The sequence below is a fragment of the Ahaetulla prasina genome, chromosome 2 (genome assembly GCF_028640845.1).
Source record: "Ahaetulla prasina isolate Xishuangbanna chromosome 2, ASM2864084v1, whole genome shotgun sequence".
Taxonomy (NCBI): domain Eukaryota; kingdom Metazoa; phylum Chordata; class Lepidosauria; order Squamata; family Colubridae; genus Ahaetulla; species Ahaetulla prasina.
The window spans coordinates 37624985-37649542 of NC_080540.1; the positions used below are offsets into that span (position 1 = coordinate 37624985).

A 24558-nucleotide genomic window follows, 5' to 3' on the forward strand; every position below is an offset into this window, starting at 1 on the left:
TTTGAGTAGCTGTTTCAATTGCTCTGCCAAATAAGGTGGGTGGGAACGTTGTAGGAAAATAGCCACAGTATCTTTTTTAATTTTGTGAAAACAGCGCCGAATGTCCTGAAAGCTCTGCTGTTTGACTCTGTATAATTGATATTGCTTCCTGGAAGCAGGAAGGCACTCTATATCTCTTTTACTATCTACTTGCTGCAAAGCCCATATATAATTTGTGAATACATACTCTGGTGACTTTGTTCAAAGGAACAGATATAGTATTTATATTTTATCATTTTTTGTCAATATTGACTGACACATTCTCCCCTAACTATGAACTTTTTTTTTTTCTTTCTGTGGAAGCGAAAAACACTTTTCCTAAGGAAAACATAGAATTCCATGCTAAAAATGTTGCTGAATTTCCTGCAAAGGTACAATTTTGCTGCTAGATTTTGGAATATAACCTAAATTAGGAGAACAGGTTTTGAAGCCAAATATAAATTTTTGACAGGACCAAGACTTCTGCTTCCTAATTAGATAGATAATTTGATTACCCCCTTCTTTCACTCAATAAAAGATAATTGCCTATCCAAACTCAGCCTCTCCCAATATCCTTCAGATGTATTGAAACTACAAATCCAAGAATTCTGGATGTAGTCATGCCAACACAAATGGGAATCACAAGATTGGCAGACGAAGGACTTAAAATCTAGCTGTAGTTTGCAAATCTGATTCTGACTCTCTTTAATTTATTCTGGCTAGCAATCTTGAAAACATAATGCCCCAGGAACTTTACAGATGATACTGTGTCGACTGACTTTATGTCAATTTCTCAACATATAGGTAAAATACCAAAATAGATTAGTTATTAGGTTAAGATTTCCAACTTCTCTAAAGTACTCTTTTCTCTACATACAATACCAGCGTCACAGGAGACCTTTCAAGTAAAATGCATTCTATGTGAGATTCTACTAAGGTGGCCCAATTTCTTTATTACTACTGCCTATTCCAGACAGTCATGAAACTTCCATAGAAGCTGGACTTTCTGTAAGAATTAGCTTTGACACCTGTCTGTAAATGCCAACTTTTGATGGCAGCCCTATCTCTATTTTGCTGCAAGCATTAAGGCTCTTCGGCTTTGATTTGATTAAATATATTTTTTGAGCTTCATTAGAATGAACGGTGGTTGTACAGAAGCTCCACAGGTTAGAGAACCTTTTTCTATTATAAGCAAGTATACATTCTGCCAAGTCTCTCCCTACTGCCTTCACATTTGATAACCCAACAAATCAATCAATGAAACCTCAAGGGAACTAACTTTCCTCCCTCCTGGGAATAAGGACTACATTCCACCACAATACCATGGAGGAGATTCTTCTAATTGCGAAGGGATGCTGGTTGGGTACATGTATTCCCTATGACTTTTATCCCTTTTAGTAATTTTTAAACATCATTTTCAATTATTAAATAAGAAAGAGCATTACAAGAAAATTATAAAGCTACTGGTTTGCACATTTCATCTTGTTCTGCTGTGTAGCTGTGACTGATTATAGTTTAACAAGTAAGCCTTGCTGTTTTTTTCTTTGCCCAGAGTTAAGATACATACCTCTGACCAGTCTCCTGTAATCCAAATGTATTCACAGGGGGGTAAGGTGCAAATCTCAACATCGGATGGCCTCTTGTTTGGATCACAGTGAAGACTATCAACTTCTTGCATGTTTTGGTCCACACAGATAAGTTTTCGGTATCTAGACCCTTTGCCACAGGTTTTGCTACACTGTGCGACATACAAAGAATAAAAAGAGCAGTTGGTAGAAAGAATATGATACCTGTATAGTTAGATGACAAAGAAGTGGGGGGGGGGGAAAGAGGATTACAAGAAATTTGGTCAGGGACATACAATTTCTCTTGGCTTGATGGCCACTCCAGACTTTACATGTTGAAGGCTGTATTCAAAACATAGACAGAGCTAAGATCTGTTCTAAGAGGGGAGTAGTAGTTTTTTTAGAGGTAAAATGAATGCCCTAAACATATACAAGGCCTATAGCATTTTGTCCTTTAAAACTCCCCAAATGCAAAAAAGAGCCAAAATTTTGACATTGTCAATACCTGTCAGGCTCCAAAACTAAAAAGCCATGCTGCAGTTCTTTTAAGCAGTTTCCTTTATTATTCCTAGCCTATAGATTAAAATCTAACCAAACTAAAGGTGACTGCTTAACACCATTAAACAAACTGAGAACTACTAGGGATGAACCGTCTAAACTTTCTCCCATGTAAATTATCTAAACTTAGCTGTCTTTTGCTCCTCTGGAATGTACTCCCTCCCTCCCTGGGAATCAGGACTACATTCCACTACATGTATTGGTGGGCTACATGTATTCCCTATGACTTTTATCCCTTTTTAATAATTTTTAAACACCATTTTCAATTATTAAATAAGCGATGGAGCTGATCCAGTAGCCTCAATAGGTCAATATCAACTTCCCTATGTAAAACGTTTGGAGTAAATCCTAAATTTAAAGCATGTGTCAGCCCTAAATAAAAACACACCTATTCCATTACCATTAAGTTATATATCTCAACAGGAAGCAGCACCTGGCTGAGCCTGCTTGGCCTTAAAACTAACCAGGGTTATGCCTGGTTAGGGTGTGCAGACCATCAATGAATTCGAAGGCTGTAAGTTAGATAGGGAAGTGAAAAACATTTGGGAAGTAGACACTGCCCAAACACACTACCAAAGAAAACTGCATGGTTTCATCCATACAGAATAAAGGAACTCAGCTCCACATATAGGTATCTTTCTTCTATTAAGTCATCCATGCTAATATTTAATTGTTGAACAATCATATTAGCAGCTGTTCATAGCAAATCTAATTCTATAATAGATGCTCTAGGCCGAAAAATAAAATTTGGGGATAGGAAAAGTAAAAGACAGCCTGAAGCTGTCTTTACCAAAAGGTAAATAGTGCTATATTGTGTCATATGGTATGCATGAATATGCAAGAATATGCAAGAATGGTAATATACTTTATTTTATTTACAAAGTATTATGGCAATTTAGAATTAAAACACAATACAATCTAAACTGTTCTAACACAAATGAAATTCATTAATGCAAAACAAAACAAAAGCCCATTATACACAGCTTCAAAAAGGTAACACTTGAAATGTTGTGTAAATTTATGTTTCATTTCCTAAAATATCAAGGAATGATTCAAGTGGGCCCAATAAACCCACCTACATCATAACCACGTTTAAGCATTCTAAATAGGCGAAATTACTTCAACCCACTTAGCCTCTCTAGAACTTTCCAATCCTCATTAAATATGGAATAATTTCATAGTGTGTAATAATTACTGTGGAATGACTGCAGCTGTACAGCCCATTCTTTACCATGTATTATGTATATTAAATGAACACTGGTACTAGATTTGTACGTGCTTTCTTTAGGGATTACTGAAAATAGATAACAAGTGGCAATTTGCTTAACTGGAAGCAAAGTGACAGTGCGATAAATGTTCCTTCTTTGACTTCAGTACCTCCTTTTACACTGGGTAGTGACTTGTATAGTATAGCCATTTACTGTATATTACAATATAACTACCTATTAGCACTTATTTGGTCTTTTCACCCTATTTCTATATCTATAGGAAATACAACAACTCACTGAAACATTATTGAAACCGAACTAACACTCTTAGGGGACTCTTCTGAAGATATAAGTGGGGCACATAGTCAGTAATTAGGAAGATTCATCTGTCCGCAGGCTTGAGTAAGGTAGCACTTGACACGACGAGCAAATTCTATGGCCCCCATGTCCTGAAGGGCCCATTTTAATTCCTGAAATTCCAGCATTCCCATACGTTAATGGCCTTGCCATCGATTTAACTCTTCTAAATCTAGTTTTAAAATACACGTGAGAATGACCTGAGCAGCTTGACTATGAGTATATCATGGATATATACTGTAAGTCTAAAGGTGGCAAAGAGATGCAATCTAGTCAACTCTTCATGGCTAATACCTGAGCACTAAAACCTCTCAGCCAATCAATATTTGCTTGTTGCCCAGCAACTGAGAACCTAAGCCAGTGATGGCTAACCTTTTTGCCATTGCGTGCCAGGAGGCGGGGTGGGTGGGAGGATTGCGCACGCATGTGCCCACACCCATAATTTTATGTGCCCTGCCCCCCATGCAGGCATGCACGATCCCCCCAGCTCCCCCCCAGCTCCCCCCCTGCTCCTGCCACGAATAAAATGAATGCTATTCATTCCCCATGGTGGTATGCTGGGGACCTCCAAATTTCTAAAGCTGGAACATAGGCAAGTCTGCCTTTAGGTTTCTTTACTAAAGATACTAGCAGGTGGCAGATCCTCTGAGTTGGAGGTAAAGTCCCCCTAGGATAAAAACACAAGGGAATTGTCCTTTCTGCGGCAATATTTACTGCTTGCATAGCATTTTCACACCCATCAATGCTTTTATCACCATGACAATGATATATTAAAATTGCTCACAATGGTTACAAAATTATGTAATTGAGGAAGGATTCATTGCTCCTCAATAACAGGAGCATGTCTTGCTCCCCAAGTCTAAATCAAGGTTCTCGGGTGACATTCTGCAGTTGCTGCCAACCTTAATTTCAGAAGGTCTTAAGTAGAGTCGACCATGATGGCAATTCAAAAGGGCAGTAGGTTCACTGAAATGCAGCTGAGGTGGGGATAAGGGAAACGGTTACTCACACGTATCAGAACTGTGATCGTATGTGGTGCTGCCTGCCATTATATTCCAGCAAAATTCCTGAATTTGAGCATTTGATCAAAAGTCAGATACATCATTACCTCCGGAAATGTGACATATTCTTTCCACCTTCACAGGGTACTGTTGGAGGTTAAGACAATTTTCTGGAAATCTAATAGTACCAAATTCTTCTCTGATGAAGTTGATGGGCATCTATTTAGATCAGGGGTATCAAACTTGATTTCATTGAAAATCGCATCAGGGTTGTGTTTGATCTTGGGGGGGGGCAGGGTGTGTGTGACGAGCTCAATGTCACTCATGTGGGGTGCGCCTTTGGAGGCCTGAGCACTCTGCCAGCGAAAATGAGCTCGTGAGCTCCATTTTGGGCCGTGACAGACTCCTGCAACTCTCTGCCAATGAAAATGGAGTTCTGTTTTCACTGGCAGAGGTACCGTGGACCGGTCCTTTGCTGTTTCTAGAGTGGCCCAGCGGGCCAGATCTAAGCACCCCACATGTGGGCCAGTCTTTAGATCATTTCAATAGGGACAAATTTATATGGGATTTGACTATAAATGGCTACTAGCTTTAATGCCAGTTTTCATTAATAAACCATGGACAGCATACTTTAAAGAGCAACAGAGGATAATGCCTCTGACCATGTTTATGGACTTCCTGAATGCAGCTAGTTAGAGAATGCTAAGATAGATGGACTGTTGGCCTGAACCAGCAGGGCTCTTATTATGTCCTTCCATGAAAAAAACAATCTCCTCCCTGCTGCCTTTCCTTTGATTTACACTTTTGCTGGCTTCCTCTTCATTAGCAATACGTAACTAGTGTTTACTTTGGACATTTCCTAAATCCCTTGGCTCAAAGTTGCAAATTTTATTTTGGAAACAGCAACCTAGCTCAGAGCGCAAAAAAACCATTAAGCACATGAGGCAAACTGAAGGGGAAGTAATTGATTATATGTGTTAATTTGCCAGTTAAGTTAAGAATGGAAATGTGCTTCTTCTGAATATATGCTTCTGTGGGTGTTGTTCTCAGAGACATGATTGTGAAAGTACACCCAACAGAAAAATTCTGGTAGAAAAATATAGTCTGGTACTGGAGAGTTGCTATTTCTTAATATATCAAGAAACTGAAATAGCTCTGAATACCATTTATATCCACAGCGATCATCTTTAGTAGCTTATTCTTTCTTAAACAAAACAAAGGGCACTTATTTTCTACTAACAAGGTTATTATTTTTTTTTTACCATTCAGTAGAAACTCATTATTCTTTTATGTTATCCATTTTAAGTACAGGCTAGAACTTTGTCACCTTTGAATTCCTAAGAGTGCCACAGAACATGAGCAATATTTGTCTCTTTTGTACTCATTCCTGTGCCTTATTTCTCTCAAACTGACTTAGCAGAGGATTAATTCAGCATCTATTCGTCCCCTGGACTGTGCTTTGTCATTTCTCGCCTAGCACTAATATTATTCCTGGTTTCAGACCCAGAATTCTTGCCACCATTCTTGACTTAAATGCCTATTTAAGTCATTGCCTTGCATAAACAGAGGAAATGCTTTGAAACAGCCTCGGAATCCAAGCTTGGTTCTGTAAATGTTTGGTTTTTAGTTGCCAGCTCCTTTAATACTCTATTTGGGCATACGAGGGAAAGCCACACCCTTTGTCTTGAATCTGAATAATTGGACCGATTCTCCTCCTCCTCCCCGCTGCTTGCTGGTTCATTTAGAAAGAAGCTATTCCTCAAATCGGTGGAACTACTGTACAAAATCAGTACAGTACATGCGTGTCAATAGAAGATGCCTGGCAACAGCTGATGCTGTTTGTTTGTTTCCAATTTCTGCCCATTGCTGTGTAACTATCGAAGACTTCATTATATCATTTAGCTAAGAAGAAAGAGTGACATCATATGTCCTGGCAATGGATTTATTGATGAATTTCACTTGCACTGCTTGCCTTCACAAATTCTTAATACACTGATTTGGTCTTATGCAATAACCCTAACCCAAAAGTTTAGTGTCATTGCAGAGAATAAAATACTGTAACACATACAAATTATTCAGATTCAATTACGGTGTTACAAAAAGTGATAAAAATATCTAAGAACTATGGAGAAGTGTTAAGAATCAACTATGCTATATAGCTGTTATGGTGAACCTGTGGCACGCGTGCCACAGGTTGCACGCAGAGCCCTCTCTGTGGGCACGTGAGCCGTTGCCCCAGCTGAGCTCTATCGCACAGGTGTACGTGCCTCCTGCTGGCCAGCTGGTTTTCGGGTCTCTGCGCGCATGTGCGGGGGGAGGGGTGCATGTGGGAGACGCGCGTGCATGTGCAGGGAACAGGGGGATTGCATGCATGTGTGGGTCACGCATGCATGGGGGTCGCGCGTGCATGCACAGGGGGTGGGGCACACACGCGGGGGTCTCACGCACATGCAGGGTGTGTGTGGAGCGCAGGTGTGGGGGTTGCATGTGCATTGCATTATGGGTGCGCGTGAGTGTGCTTTCGGCATGTGACGACAAAAAGGTTAGCCATCACTGCTATCTAGAATAGCATATTTATTATGAAATTTCTGTCATGCTTATGACCATAGGAGTAGTAAACTGAGAACTACCTGAACTTTCTCTGGAAATGGTTATACCAATGGTATCACTGTAGTGTCAAGATATGCCTTATATTTGAAGATATGATTTGGACTTTCTAAATTATCTACAAAAATTACTTTACACCAGGCTTCCCAATATGTAGATCTTGCATTATAAAACTTCACCTCCATGTTAGCTGGGGATTTGAAGATTAAAGGTGAACTCTTCCGATGGGCATCGGATTATGGAATGCTGCGTCAACTGCATTTCTAAAGAATTATGTACATCAAAACAAGGCAAAGTTTTGGAAGAATTATGAATGACAGCTTGGGACAGTAAATAACAAAGTGGTGGAGAGTTACCAAGCTGAGACATTAATGAGGTTGTAACCTTGTTTCTGTCAATTTGGATTTACTAATAGCTGGCTTAATTCAGTCTGTATCTCATTTCTCAACAAATAACTGGCAAACTACTTATATATGTCAGAAAAGGTGAACTTTATGATATGTGTTTTTGCAATCAATTAGCAAAACTAACCTGAAAAGGAGGTGAGGCAAACCAAAATAAGAAATCCAGAATAGTTGACAAAAAGAAAGAAAGGAATAATTTTTAAAACAATCTGATAGGACTAGGATATGCTTTCTTTAAAGTGGAATAAAAAGCGGTGTGTATTTTTTTTTTAAAGAAAAGCATTCCTGGTAGTTTTCCTTAGTCACATGTTAGAGATTTACAGAGACTAGACACAGATACACACACACATCCAAACTAAGAGAGAGAGAGAGAGAGCCTGGAAAGCTTTAGAGAATCAGCATAGTCCATCAGATATTCACCTCCCACAAAAGGGTGGGCAGTAATTTTGCAGAGGAGGGGTATCTAATGCTTTCCAGTTGTGGAAAGTTGTAACAAAAATAGTGAGAAACAGAGAGGAAAGCAATGGAGAGACAAGGCAAGTTAGTTCCTTTAGAGCTAATTACTTCAACTGGGTAAGTCTTACTAATTCATTTAATGACCTATTTTTAAAGTACTTGTGATACATGTATTAGCTTGAATGTATTATGTTCATACTGTGTTACCAACAATATCTCACTCTCTTTTTACCACAAGCTTGTTGGAAACTAACAGGATTGTTAGATTTGAATCTTTCTTTCTTTCTTCTTTGTGTAAAATGAGTACAAAATCCTGATATATTATAAGCTACTGCAGCACCACTCAAATATGTATATGTTAAATATATTTACTCCAGTTGAAGATAAACCTCTTTGGCATTCCTATTACCCCCTCATTTCCCATGACATGCAAATAGAGCATGTGTGGATTATAAATCAATAGAAAAACAGCAAAATACATATTTTCTCTTTAAAAAAAAAAAGATCTCCACAGTCTGTAATACTGTAATACAGAAAATGTGGTAAGAAATTCTGCCCCGAATATTGTAGTGTTCACTTAAGCAACTGACAAGAAGGTTGGCATCAAAAGAGATGTTTAAATTGGGAAGGTTACTTTCTTAGTTTTGAATAATTGTCTGAGAGGGGAAAGTTGGCTCTTTCAGAGTTTGAAGCACTGGGAGTTGCATTACTCCCCTCCCCGCCCTTTCAAATAGAAATTCAGCAAGGGGAGAGCATAATAGAGGAAAGAACTGTATGCCGTTTTGTATAAGTGAATTAATTGTTAGTGCTGCATCTTTCATAACCAGATCATATTAGGTAATTTAACAGCTTATATACAATCATCTTGGTGCTAAATTGTATTACACTGGGCAAATGTTATGGTAAAAGATGCTATGGTCTTAGTTCATGCCTTCATTCTGTATATAACTCAAAATTAAAATAAAGTTATAGACTTTGCATCTATTTTGAGATAAGCTGTGTGATAGAAGAAAAGCAATGTACCTCTCTTATATCAATACACACAAGTCATAACTCACTACAGTTCTGATTATCCTGTAGAATATAAAGGAAATGGTAAGACAAACAGGCATTAAGAAAATCCCTTGGTGGTGGTTATTCAATTTTTAATCAGCATGAAAGTATGGGGTCAAAGTAGGCCGGCTGGCCCCAATATAGAGTAGACCTCAATTTGATAGAGGGGAAAGTTTAATCTTTTGTGTGTCAGACATCAATAAGACTTTTCTGTTTCTTTTGTTTTTGGTTTTAACAACCCATGTCATGTGAAAGCTCCAATTAGTTTTGAAGTGGGTGCATGGCCAAGGGAGTGGGGATAAAAACTGTCTGGTACACTGATCAGCGTCAGGCTCCTATGCTTTGTTTCGGTAGAAGAAACCCCAAAAGGGAGCTATGTATTGTATATTTAACCTACTAGGTCACCTAACCAAACTTTCCCCTCTTAGATCAGTATTAATATATCACGTTGTACAGCCTCAAGTACTGAGAATTTTCTAATTATCCTAACCGTTCTAATTATTACCTGACTTCCTCTGACCTCACATATAATAATCTCCCTCTTAATGATTCTTATTCTATTTTAACAGCCTTTGGAGAAAAGTTTTTTTGAGGCATGGACACAATTTAAGCAGGTTTTATTTTCATATGTTTCCTCTTTTCTCTTCCACGACATAGACACTCACTTTGTAGATCTTACAAAGCTGGCTGAAATTGAATGCATTTGCACCAGAAGCTGTCCTATATTGAGTCCATCTACACAAATGTTCTCTTTCTGCTTAGATATGGGTCTTGCAAACATTAGGGACTAAGGCTGTTTCTCTGTTTTTTTCACCGTGTAAATCCATTCCCTGTTCACGACTAAAGTACTTCTAATTATGCCATCGCCATATAAATTGATCAACAGTTCAGAAATACACATGGCCAATTTCACATGAAGGATTTTGAGATTTGAGCAATCATTTCTAAATCTATTTGATCAAATACTTAATCTGCCCAAAGCCACATACAAAGCACATTGTTCTTTTAAAAAATTAACATATCATACCACCTAATGATGCACAGTGACTATTACTTGATTTTACCTTATCCTACTAAGATGTGTATTACTTTTAGGATTTTTTTTAATAACACAGACATCACAGTAGCTAGTCACAATAATGTAGGGATTTGAAATGTTTTGCATTTAATTTGAAAAGGATGCTTCGGAGCGTAATGGAGTGTGAATGCACTGCTTTTTGGTAACTCAATTCTAGAAAGAGACAACACTGCTTTAATGAGTCTTTGGCAAATATTGAATTTATGGTCCTATATGCTCCAAAGCACCTTTTGGGAACTGAATCCAAGCTTACTGCTGAGCGTATCTGGGTCTATATTTCAGTTTGCTGTTTCAAAAGTCATTATTTAAAAATCAGTTTAAGATGTAATTGAGGTATGCAACTTTGGATTTATCAAGGCAATTCCAAAACAGAACAAACTGTTTGTCAACATTTACCCTACTATCAGCATTGTAGTTTATACTGAAGAGAAACCTGAAATTATTGTATTTGTCTACATGGTGGTAGTTAAAGTTAGTGCTTATTCTATTTTCTAGACTGGGTGAAATAAATGTAACTTACTAAAAATATTCTACTTCTTATCTTCTGAAAAACTGAAATTTCTGCTTTGATTAACAACTCACTGGTTACTGAAAATATCTTGGTGTTCCTTAAATAAAATATTCAGTATATGCCTGAATTAACATCCCAGGTGCTTGTCTGGGAGCAATGTTTTTATTCTGCATGCATGCTTACCAAATGAAATGCCCAAAGGTGCGATTTAACCAACTGCATCAGAATCAGTTACTATCCTCATGGGCTTTAGTTCAGAGAGTTTAGTTCAGAGAGCACCAAGGACACCACAGTTCAACCCTGAGCTACATATACAGGTGGTACTGAACTTTTGATCACAATTGAGCCCAAAATTTCTGTTGCTAAGCAAGATGAGTTTTGCAACATTTTATGACTTTTTTTTTGCTACAATTGTTAAGTGAATCACTGTACAGTAGCTGTTAAGTGAATAACTGGCTTCCCCCTTCACTTTGCTTGTCAGAAGGTTGCAAAAGGTGATCACATGACCCTGGGACATTGCAACTCTCGTCAATACATGTCAGTTGCCAAGCAGCCGAATTTTGATCAAGAGACCATGGGGATACTGCAATGGTCGTAAATGTGAAAAAACTGTCACAAGTCACTTTTTTCAGTGCCGTTGTAATTTCAAACGGCCACTAAATGAATGGCTGTAAGTCGAGACTACTGTGTTCTCTTCTAAGGACTTTACTTCATTTCTGATAAACCTTTTCACTACCTACCAGACCCTATCACTATGTCGATAAGTCTGTCAAATATTTTTCACCTTCACTCTAATTGCAATGTTTTGATTTACAGCAATGAACAATTTGGTAATATATTAACAATAAGCATTTTTGAAAGCAAGTGTTTCATAGTGGTCAGACTTGGATCACGTAATGTATGTATATTTGTAGAGATCAGTAAGATCAATGCAGGAATAGGGGCAATAGAGGGAGATTATTGTAATCTGTATCCTATTGATTAATTTATAGAACCTTTTAATCCAGTTCTTCAGGGAAAATCAAAGAATAAGTTTCAGGAACTAGGCAAAGCTCCAATTTGTTTATAATAATAAGTCTTCTTTAGTCACACTGCCGTGGAACTTTCTGCCAGCAAGAATATTTTGAGTTGGTTTTACGGTAGGTACAAAGTAAGACTGTTGACTTGTTCCTTTTTCCGTAAAACAAGAATTGCAAAAACAAGTGATTTTTTTAAAGAAAAAGAGCCAATAAAGCCCTAAGGTCGGGCTCTGAATTGAGACATAAGGTTTCCTGGTTTGTCCAGTCACTCTCACTGTCAGTAGAAGCCAAATGGAAGTGCTTGGTAGCATGTTTTCTAAACGAGACATGGTACAAGTTAACTATGCCATAAAAATTGTCCATTTGTTAAGAACATGCTTGAAGTAGCCAGCACTTATTTCATTCAATTCATGGTATTCCTGAAGTAAAGGAAAAGATGTCCCCAAGTTAAGCTCAACCTTTAGTGACTACATTTCTCATTTCTTTTCTTTTCTTTTTTTTTTTTACATTATTATAGAAGTGGCTCCTTACTTCCTTCTTTCTGGGATTTTAGTTTTTAACTTCCCACTGTAGCCAATAGCTTTGGAGTTTTCTGGTTGTTCCTAATCCAATTATTAAGCACAGCTGGTATGTTCCTACCTCAGTTGATGTAAAAGCTTAGATTAATAAGGCCTTCAAAAATAACTCTTCTCTAAATACTTTCAATGTAACCGATTTTATACCAAACTCTTTGTCCACTTACTTCTTGCCAGTCCCCTGTTTTCCAATAATAGAATGAACATTCTGCCATTTGACATTCCTGTTCGGAAGCTGGTCTGCTTGACTGACGGCATTCGGTTTCTCTAGCTGTTTTTGAAGCAGTAAACTGGCAGAAGACGTTTCTCCGCTGAATTCCTTTCCCACAGGATACTGAACACTGGAGATATTCAAAAAGTAAGTGTCAAGCACTTTGCCAATGTTTTTAAAATCTCTCTTCATTGGGGAAATGCTCTTAATTCAAAGCTTATCAAGGACTTTAGATCTTAAGACAGACATATGCCATTGCGATTTTTCTGAAAATTTATTATTTCCATATGTAGCGCTCTTACATGGGGCTGATCTGAGGCACCACAGAGCTTGAACAATAAGCTAGAATAAGTTCACTTACTTACATTGAAATTATATTCTCCCATTGGGGCACAGACAAATTTATGTTGCATTGATCAAGTATATTACTAAAATACGGTAATAGCTAACTGTTGTATCCACTTTCCATCTGAACAATATATTTGCACTCATGTTTATAATTGCACTGTAGGACAGAATATAGCATCACTGCACTGTAATATAGCAACCACTGCACTGTAGGACAGAATATAGCATAACATATGCAAAATCATTTTTACTACATACAAATAAAGTATATAATTGATAGCAATTTGTGCTTTACTGTGCCTAAAATTTCCTGGCAAAGGCAGACTCCTCAATATATTTCATGGTATGGCTGGTCTTTATTTTGAGCCACATATGTCTATTTTTTCTAGGAAAATATAATGCAAAAAACATAAGTTTACATATGGAAGCACATTCATTTTCTTCTGTAAGAATCTAGCATATTCAGTGCATGGCAGGTATCTTTTCTTTTATATTAATTATCATTGTGAAGCTTTAGGTATTATTTGCAATGCATGAAAACACTTGATCAATTATCACTGCACTCACTGATAATGAGTATTTAGGTCTAAGGCTTCTCAACAACAGGTTGAATGTATATTGTTGCAGCCTAATGAAGATGTTTACAAGGAAGACAATCCTAAAGCCAAATTGGATTTATTTTGGAATGCTTATGCACAATTCTGCATCCTGACTATAGCAATGTCTAATATACTTGTTAGAATATTCCCAAAGGCAATTTGATTCTAACCAGGATAATTAAATTTAGTGGGGAATGGCTAAAAGTCAAGAAGATATATAGCTGAATAATAATCTGATGTTTAGCATTTTTGCATCTTATAATTTACATCCCTCCGCTTTGTGAGATATTTGAAACACAAATAACTGGTATAACATTTAGTCATTGGCAGGTAGATTATAAAAGTTCCAGTTAAAGCAGGAACAAGTTTATAAATTAAATAACATCACATCCATAAGTTACACTTTTTTATAACTTTTTTTGCATTTGCGATTTGTTATAAATTACTATACAAAGAAAAAAAAATATTCCACAGAAGAGTTTCTTTAGCCTTTGTTGCCCCATAAAATGGATAAACCCAAAAGAATAAGCTGACTGTGGACATTCCTTTGGATTATAAATATTTATGAAAGCCAGTTTTCTAACACTGAAAAGTGGAACACAATATAGTTTCATTTCTATGTTGGCTGATGCAAATATTTGCCATATGGTGCTGTTTTCCATTGTGATTAATAATACTGTTTATTCTCTGTATTTCTCATGGGAATACATGGGATAATTTAATCACAGCAGAAGAAATTCATTCTAAAATTTAAAGCTATCTCATATCTATAGTATTCAAAGACTTAAATCTTGAGAATATATGTGAACATATGAATCTGATACTTGTGTAATTCCCCAACTAATATCATGGGAATAATTGCAAGCTTATTACTTTATAGGGGGAAGTTAGAACATTTCCAGTAAGTAAAGAGATTAGATCTGCAAATCACAATTAGTCTAAAAAAAAAAGCACCCCCCTTTTTTTACTTGAAATAAAAAAAAAACTCAGTAAGGCATAACCCCAGCAAAAAAATGGGGTTATGTTTCCCCATTTGTTTAAAAAAATACTGAAAATAATATTTCTCCCCATGAAAAATGCTGCTTTGCTGTCCCCAATTTGCTCTTGAGCATTACAGAAATGTACATTTCCATTTTGGAGTATGCTTACAATCTCAGTTCATTACAACATGTTTAGGCTTTTATAAAAATTAAACATTTTTCTGATGTCTTAAAATTCAAATTGAGTAATTTCTTGGTATTTTACTCTCTCCCTCCAAATAAATGCAGGCATAGGCTGCCTTTTTTATTTGTGTAAGCAGAAGGTGGTATGAAAGAAGGAAGAGTAGAGGATTGGTTCACTGTTTTTTAAAAGCCAAAAAGAAGTATTGGGAATATGTGAGTACAAAGCTTGTCATTTAAAAAAAAAAAAAATATATATACTGAAAATGACAAAACATTCAAATAACCAACGAAAGAACTGTAACAGCAGAGACTTTTTTGTATCTGCCGATTGTATCTGCTGAGGAGAGATAGAAATCCTAATACAACCCTGAGCCTAGATTATGCAGAAATGAATTGGTATTTAAATATGTTTTGGGACAGAAGTCTCTCTTTCCGGATTGAAGCTTGATTTATAGAAAGAGCTTGAGTGTTTTATCATAACGTAAGTAACAGTGCAGATATTAATGGGTATCCAAGAGCAACAAATGATCAGCTTGAAAAGTGGCTTTGCTAACATAACCTCATGTAAGAGTTGCTCAGAGTAAGCCAAATGCAAGAAATGTTGGTGATGGGCTTACAGTTGGTAATTCAGAGGGCAAAAGAAACACTGGGTACCGCTAGCGAATTGCTTCCGAAAATAATAGCAACATTATCAGCCATCACTTTACTATTTATTAGGGAATAAGATTTTAAGAACTATTTCTGCTGGTTCAGACCAATGTTGTATGCAGCTTTGCCTGCTTACCAATTTAGATGCCTATGGGAAGTTACAATCAGCAAGTATTAGCCAGGACCATGCTAATGCTCTGACCGAGCTGTTTCAGAACATTTTGGAATGGAAATGGACATCATTTCTAATAGTTATGTCAACCACCTCTTTCCCCCCAATTGGTGTGGCAATTGGGGGAAAAATTAGATTAGAAGTCACATTGGGAGCAACTGGTATGAGCCTCACTCCCACTCCAGTCGGGCAAATGGATTCCTGCTTTCGGCATCCTGGTCTGCAGCCACTTGCTTTCATTATTTTTCATCTCCAATCCTTTGTGCTTTTCAACAGGACTGTCTGTTTAATGTACGGACATCTCCCCCACAAGCAATTCAAGGTACTTAATTGGGGAAAACATTACTACTTATGGATGGGTAAATACTGTAGTCTTTTTATAGGCATTTTTTCCCTACAGTTTTTGCCCCCATTTAAAAGTGAACCATGAAATTTCATGTCTCTCTCCTTCCTTCCTTCAGTCCCTTGGATTAAATTTCAAGCCTTGGGTATGTTATCTCTGTGTTATCTTATGCCTAAGCTTCTTGACTTTCAGGACTTTCTGTTGCTTTTACATTCCTTTTAAATGACCAGTTCTCTATGACGCCTGAAGAACTAGGATTTGGAAATGCTACAGGAGGAGTATATTGAAGCAGCTAGTAAAAATATTCCCCCCTCCAACATCGGCACCTAGCACTAAGAGGCGCCACATTCTAAGAAGCATATTTTCAGCCTCCTTATGGTTTGATTTTCCAACAGTTCAGCCAGACAAAATGTGCTACTGCATTGTGCCATAATGAATAATATCTTTTTCTAGACTGACTCTATAATGGCAGAGTCTCAAGTTCCCCCATGGATGGCCATAAACAGGTTTTGTGATTTTTTTTTTAAAAAAAAATTTAAATAGTGCTGCAGCTTTTTTAGCCAGATGACCAGATGGCTTAAATTGATATCACTTATGATATAAAGGTGACAGACACTTCTATTTATAATGTCTGAAAAATATAGCCTCCTGGCTAGGCCTGATAAGCCTTATACTTGAAATAACCATTAGCATTCAGATTATATACAATCTTACACTCAGTTAGCCATGCTTACCCCACTAGTGTCAATGGGGCTAAACATATGCAACTGGGCGCAGCACTGCAATCATAAATCTTTTAATTGCCACATCACAACACATTATCATAGCCTATAAATCATGCTGTAGACTTGCTAATTTGTGTTTCTTTCCAAAATGGACCCAATCATTTTGGATAATGGTTAAACAATTTAAAATGTCTATTTTTATATTTCTTCATGCCGTTGACAGACTGTTATGCATTCTCCAGTATATGTTTATTAACTTCCAAATTGTTTAACTTATGAGTTTGATAACTAGAGGCAGCTATTTTGTTAAGGAGACACAAAATAATATATTCAGCTTTTCAAATTTGCTCCAAATTATGATAGGTGACCTGATTAACATTTGGTACAGATGGACAAATATTGGGGATTTAACAAGGGGACTCAGATCTTCTTCTTTTCCTTATGCTCCTCCTCACTCTAGCTGGCGTCAGAGCTACCTTTCTTTCCTTGATATGTTTAAAATATTATATTCAGAATATGATGTGGAAAAAAAGAAGACCATTGGTTGATTTATCCACTGCTTCTCCTTGCAGCTGGCTTCTATCTGCTAACCATTTAGTCTCCATGCTTACTAATTCAACTGAATCTTTGGGTGGAACTTTTGTCTTCCAGGATGCTCAAACATCCTCAATCCCTCCCCTCCCCTCCCCTCCCCTCCCTCCCTCTTCAGAAATCTTCCCACCACAGTTAAGTTCTGGATGACAAAGAATAATATTACTAAATTGAAGGCATTTTTGTCATGTTGTTATAATTTACTCAGAGCTAGTCACATTTTAGGACCAGAACGTAACCGTATGTCTGATCACTTGCTTTATGTTTTACGTTTGCATGTTCTTTGCTGTTCTCCCTCTTTCTTTCTAGGTAATTTCATTTTTATCTTTTTTTCCTATTTGCCATCTAGCCACTAGCAAGAAGGGAAAGTTAGGGCCAGGTATTCTACTGTTTCAGGCTCCTTGACCCACCTCATAGTTGCCTAGCAACATCAAGCACTGGTCCCTCCCATTCTTCTCTATAAAAGAATGGTAAATTATAACAGCCTTTTTCCATGAATTACTAACCGGAATAGTTACAGCACAGACAAAACCAGAGGTTTGGCATATGAGGCAATCTCTGGGCTACATTAGCAGAAATAATGTTCTTCCATGTAGATTCTCTGCCCTTTCTTCATCTTACGCCCAGAGGCTCAGATCTCTCTTTTCAATAAATGATGCTGTAGCTTTAAAGCTAGAGATTCCAAGGAAGGTTATGAAGAATGTATGCGTGCAGGGAAGATTATTATCCATGCAGTTTTATATTATACAATATATTCTATATTTTATTAGCCAGGTTAAATTCAGTGGGTGTGCCTATATGTATTTAGTAGGAAGATGAGAATTCCACCTCCCCCCAAAATAATTATTAGCAGATTGGGCGGGATAGTCATTTTACATTCTTTGAGAACAGATAACTTTAGTAAAAATGAGCTTAACTTCACTGCTTACCTGGTAACCCCTAATCCTTTTTCCAATTCCTCAAAAGGGTTATGGGGTTTTTCCCATCAAAAATTAACACTCTGCTTGTGGAGGGAAACAAGAGACCAAAGAACAAAGCAGCTTAGTGCCCCAAGGATCTCTTCCCTATGTAACCTCTGATTAAATAAAACATGTTCACTTCTATTGAAAATAAAGCATACAGTAGAATTATGTTCAGATGTTCACAGACTGTAGGTGTGAAAAGATATATATGTGGGGGGTGGTGGTCAATTAAGCTGACCAAACAGATGCCTTATTTTACAAGTAATTAATTTTAACCAGCATTTGTCAATCCAGTTAATTTTGACTTGATTATACTCTTTTTAGGGGAAGAGAGTTTGGCTTATGCTGGTGTGCACACACCCAAATGTTTATCTGTACATACTTATACTAATGAGGATATGCTGCACATATAAAGTGGGTGAGATATACACATTTAGTGGGGAAATACAGAATTGGTTTGGTTAAGAGTTAAAAATTCTAATTGGCCAGAGAGAGAGAAAAAGAAGAGAGAGAAAGGGAGTGAGGGAGAAAAGAAACCTGGTAGCATAGAGAAAAAATATTTGTGGTGATAAGTTAACCCTCCTGGTTTAGAAGTAGGGGACACTTTCTCAAATTAGGGTTGTCTTCCTTTAGTACATCTGAATAGGAATGTGGACTATAATGTCAGAAAAATCAAAATATCCAGGTTCTGTATCATACAACAAGAGAAGCAGTGGAAGAAATACTGCAGCTAACACAAGATCACTTTCCTTTTGGTACTTCATCTCAGTCTGATGGATTAGCCCAACCCCCCATCTTTAAAATGGTTGGGCTGAAGGGGGAGGGGGGATTATCAATTCAGAAATAGAAAGAGAGGAACTTAATACTGAGTCCATAGTGCCTCTGTCTACAGATGTCTATGTGTTTGGTATTAATATAGAAGCAAAGCTACCTAAGAACAATTTCTTTCAAGTGGATGATGAATGCTCAACAAGTTTCCTGCAGGTACCAGTTTCTTATTTCTTCCCATGAAGGGTACATGGGAAGTTCAGTATCTGTGAGAGCATAAAGGATATATTCCAAGTATTTTCATTATACACATACAAAGGAGGTACAGATGCTTTTCAGTCTTATGCAAATATGATCAAGAGTTACTATGTAAACACCTTACCTGTCCCCAGTCTCCTGATTTCCATTTTGGGCACCTGCCACCTCTACACTTCCTCAGCACATTTGGTTTAGCCAGTTGCGTACAAAGACTGTTTTCTAAAAGTTTCCCATCCTTCGACATGCAATATACTTCTCGGTACTTCTGTCCTCGTCCACAAGAAACAGAACACTGAAAAGAAAAGAGGGATGCTAATGTACCTTACGCACTTGTGTTAAATGCTTACACGTATTTTTAAAAGCACAGCATTTTAAGGGAAAGGAAAAGCATGCACCAGCTGTTATAAGCTTGGCGTCCCTCTGTTTACTACACTTCCCTTTTTCAGTTTCTGGAACTCTTCAAGATGGTGTCACCAATCTCTCAAAATAACATGTTCAATTTTTTCTTTTAGGCTGAAATAATTGTTTGCTGTTGCTTGCTAATTACACATATGTGTAACCAGAAGGGGCTTGGGATTTTATGTACTTTTTGTAGCCAGCTCCAAAGATGGGAAAACAGACGCAATGGGACATTATGAGCCAAGCAAAAAGCACAGCACGAGTATATTGGCTGCAAGCTTTGTAGTAAAACAGTGACATTCAACCTCCTTCTGCTGGTTCATTGAACTTTTACAAATGTGACCACTTCTGGCATATGGGCCCCTGAACCATTTTGATTTTAGATTAGTATCTATCAAAAGATTTAGGAATCAAAAGGAATCTAAAGGCAGAGCAGGAATTTAATATGACAGTTTCTTGCTCAGTGGGCCTCTTACACAGCATGATGCAAGAATATTCATTTTTCATTCCTTCATTACATGTTAAACAAGTCATTATGTGTTATTTCACACACAGTGCCTGTTTAATCCTGAATCCTATACACAAATACATTTTCTTGTGATCTCTCAAAGTAATGATCTCCTGTTTTCTTTCCAGAGTGGAGTCGATACAAGAAGAGGCAGCTCACTAACACCTAGCAGGTTCTTGGCTTGGTTGACAGAGATGATAATCAGTGCAAGGGCTTAAATGGAAGGTTGTTTCTTTTTTCTTTTTTTTAAAAAATCTGATTTAAGGTAACCATAATGGCAAAAGCTGGAAAGTATTTATTTTATTATTAATTGCATAATCACCACCTTTTATGTTTACAGTGCCCTTACTGCTTTCACGAAACACTGGCAATGTACTCTTCTGCCCGTATATACTACTGTTACAGGGTATCTAGCCAAGTTGCATGATAAAAATCTGTCTGTGACTTACCACTAGCCATTTTGCGAGCTTGGAAGAAATTGTCTCTCTTTTTGTCCTTGTTACTGGCCAAATTAAGTCAGTAATTATGATCTGGATGCTGAATATTATTAGGTTCTACTGTGCTAGTTAGAGGGCAATCAAAATATCTAAAACTTTCAGGGCATTATAAAAATATAAGATCCACAGTTATAATTAGGAAAGCCATATGTTAAGTTAAGAGGGTGTGGTTTTATATTTGGAAAGTAACGTAAATCAGTGTAAGCATTACTTAACATTTCTACATGCAATTGAATTGCTGGACCTGTATTTTATTTACAGATAGTCCTTGACTTATGACCAATTGCATAACAACCATTTCCAGTTATAACAGACATCTCAAAAGCTACTTACAACCTAGATTCGAAGTTCCATTTTGGACAAGTTCAAGTCTGCATTTATGGACGCTCAGAAACTACCCCACATTTATGGCTGTTTGCAGTGCCCTGAAGTCCTGTGACCTTATTTTATTTATTTATTTATTATTTAATTTTATTAGATTTTTATACCGCCCTTCTCCCGAAGGACTCAGGGCGGTGTACAGCCAAATAAACCCCACAATATACACATTAAAACAAGATTAAAACCGAACATATTACAGAGACGGCCAAAATTTAAAACAATTTAAAACCCTAAAATATAAATAGCCCCAATTAAAAATTTAATAAAACTTTTAAGCCAGTCCCGCTAGAATAAATAGGTGCGTATACCTTGATTTACAATGTATACTTCCAGTTTCTGGCCAAAAATAAAAATAAAAAAGCCCCATAGTGAACAATGGGTTTGCTTAATGACTGTGGTAGTCTCTTAGTAATTGCAACATTTGCTTAATGACCACCACAGAAAAGGTGATAAAATCGGGTCTGGCTACATGGTGATTGACCTGCTTTACAACTGTCACAATTTATGACCAAAATTGTGGGCTCAATTACAGTGGTAAGTCTAGGATTTACCTGTATTTGAAAAGTTGATACGTTGCCTATTACTTTTATGGCCTCAAAACTAAGATAATAAAATATTCATTTAAAAAGTATTAAAAGATATAATTGAATAATTAAATGTAAAAACTGCAACCTAAGCCAAAAAATAAAATAAAATCTAAAAGCCTTTTAGTATATAGGACAGACGGCTTTAATTCCGGTGGCAGTTTGTTTGATAGCATGAGTTGGGCAGTGGGTAAAATAAACTCAAGTTCAATTTGAACGTTAAAAGCATCCATGATGGGACCACAAAAGAACTGTCCCATTTATGATCTGAGAGTAGGGGAAGGAGTGTACAGGCGGCAATTGAACCTTAGCCATGTAAGGCTTTAAACACATTGGTGTGATGTGGGGAAGCCATCCATGAATGTGTTTTAGTACCAGGATAATGAGAAATATCAGTCACTGCCTGTAATTTGGCATCTTGGGTCTACTGGCATTTTCAGCTTATTTTCAAAGGCTGTTCCATAAAGACTACATTGCAATAATTGAAACCTTAGCTTACCAGCTCATGAATCACCAAAGCCAAGTTTCATCGAGATAAAGTCAAAGCCTATAAAAAGTTGCCTTACCATCAGTGACACATGGCTGTCCAACATCAATGCTAAATCCAAGAAGATCAAAACATTATTTGTGCCTTTAGCCCTGAGTAGTGTGTTTGTAAGGATTCAGGGATATGCAACATCTCTTTATGTCAAGCAATCTTTTCAGGTACTAGATTTTTTTTTCCTTTTTAGTATACTGGAGATTTATTGAAAATACTTATATGGCTGCCCATCTTAAGACAACCAGAGGTGGGTTTCAGCAGGTTCTAACCAGTTCTGGAAAACCGGTAGCGGAAATTTTGAGTAGTTCGGAGAACCGGCAAATACCACCTCTGACTGGCCCCTCCCCCATCTATTCTCTGCCTCCCAAGTCCCAGATTACAAAATGGGGATTTTGCAGTAACCTTCCCCTGGAGTGGGGTGGAAATGGAGATTTTACAGTATCCTTCCCCTGCCATGCCCACTAAGCCACACCCACCAAGCCATGCCATGCCCCCGAGCCACACCCACAGAATCAGTAGTAAAAAAATTTGAATCCCACCACTGGATACTATCCTGGGGGGCTCACAACAACAGAACTCCCCCCCCTCAAAAAACCCCTGGGAATAAAAACAATAAAAGAAAAGGACAAGCAAAAACCTGGTGTTTCAGCCTCTGATGCATTCAACATCACCATATCTGGCTCCTCCCTCACCCTATGCCAGTGTTTTGGGAGAAGAGACATCTCTTTTGGCCTTATGGCAGTGCTTCTCAATTATTTTCTGTCATGCCCCCCTAGGAAGAAGAAAACATTTTTCGCGCCCCCCGCGAAAATATGACGAGGCGTATGTAGCGCTTGGCTTCACTGTGACTACGGTGGGAGACGAGGAAACGTGCCCCCCTTTATGGAGCCTCGCGCCCCCACTATTTGAGAAGCACTGCCTTATGGAAAGAGTGGGGTAAGAATATTGGGTAGGATGTTCCAGAGCAGGGCTCTCCAACCTTGGCCACTTTAAGCCTGGCCACTTTAAGCAAAGCAAAGCTGGCTGGGGAATTCCGGGAGTTGAAGTCCTCCAGGCTTAAAGTGGCCAAGGTTGGAGAGCCCTGTTCCAGAGGGCAAGAGCTGTTACAGAAAAGACATTTCCTAGGTTCCACACTAGATGGCAGTATTTAAAGGAAGAGGCTGAATCCTTTGATCAACATATTGCTAACGAATGTGGAAACTAGTAAAGTGATCAGGCAGGAGTTGCACTGCCAGTTCTCTCCCCTAAAGGGAGTTGCCCAGAATGGACCCATGAATGACAGCACATTGATACAATAAAGAAAGAGAAGTATAATCTTCTACCATTTCCATGGTGTGGGCTCAAACATGAGCTTTTACCCATACTTGTACCCTTGCTTGGTCAGCTTCATTTTCCCTCACTAGCTCAGCCAATATCACTTTGTGACCAGGGAGCCATCCGGAATCAGCCAACTGATTAGTTTAAGAATAACAATGTCAAGTATCTATTGCTTCCTGCTCCCAGTGAGCAACTAGGCACTCAAACAGAACTGCTTGTTGGATTACAATGAAATTCCCTAAGCACTCCCCAGAATCCCCAACAGAGAAAACACTAACTGTGCAGTCCTTGTCAGATGTCTTAATTAAAAACTATATGCAAATAACAAACCAAGAGAGTAACTTGGATAATTTTCCTATATTGGATGCACAAGAGGCTTGTTAAGAGTTTTGAAGCATTTTCTGAGAAATGAAATCAAGTTCTACAATGTTATTTGAAGGGATTAAAGATTAAGATTTTATTAGAAATAAAAGGAAGGAACGTAAAATTGGTTTATTGGATCAGGGTTAAAACAGGAAACACTGGTAACCCTTAGTGTATTTTTGCAGACATCAGGACGGAAATGATGAGGTTTCATGGATTTGTTATACATAAGAGATGAGATATGGGAAAAAGATATCATTTGTTGCATTTTAAGAGAAGATAATAAGTTACTAAAACTGTTTACACTTGTGATGTAGGGTGAGGTCACTTTTCTTTTTCGTTATTATATTCTTATTTTTCTTCATTATTTTTCTCTTTTTCTTGTTTTATTTACCCTTTACATTTTCTTTTTATTTTAGTTAGCATTTGTTTGTATTGTTGTAATTGTAATCCTTAATAAAAGTAATATTAAAAAAACCCCAACATTATTCAGACTGGCACAAATCCACTGCAGCAGCCTGGAATACCAGAAAAAGGAAACAAATTGCCAATACAATATAGTCCAACAAAATGGATACATGTGAAACTTTATCAAGAAGTTCCTGTTCACTCAGCCCACTACAACACAACCAGCACAAGCTATGAAAAGGATAACACCAACGAACATCAGTTTGAAACAATCAACAGACAATTACAACTACACTACATCACCATTGCACACAAAACAACTAAAGCCGTCTAAAACATCTTAAGCAAGCCAAAAAACCCAG

General features: G+C 37.5%; 1 protein-coding gene across 5 annotated transcripts in view; it reads right to left on the reverse strand.

Annotated features, from left to right (window-relative positions):
• The window catches only part of ADAMTS9 (ADAM metallopeptidase with thrombospondin type 1 motif 9), a 172313-nt gene that overhangs the window by 18119 nt on the left and 129636 nt on the right, over positions 1 to 24558 (reverse strand). For all 5 annotated transcript variants that reach the window (XR_009153439.1, XM_058168996.1, XM_058168995.1 and 2 more), the window contains exons 29-31: positions 19323 to 19490; positions 12578 to 12751; positions 1586 to 1756 (exon numbers count right to left, since the gene is read on the reverse strand). Coding sequence is in view for 4 of the 5 variants with exons in the window: in XM_058168996.1 (XP_058024979.1) it covers positions 1586 to 1756; positions 12578 to 12751; positions 19323 to 19490 (513 nt within the window). In the remaining variant the exon portion in view is untranslated. The remainder of the gene's footprint in view (positions 1 to 1585; positions 1757 to 12577; positions 12752 to 19322; positions 19491 to 24558) is intronic.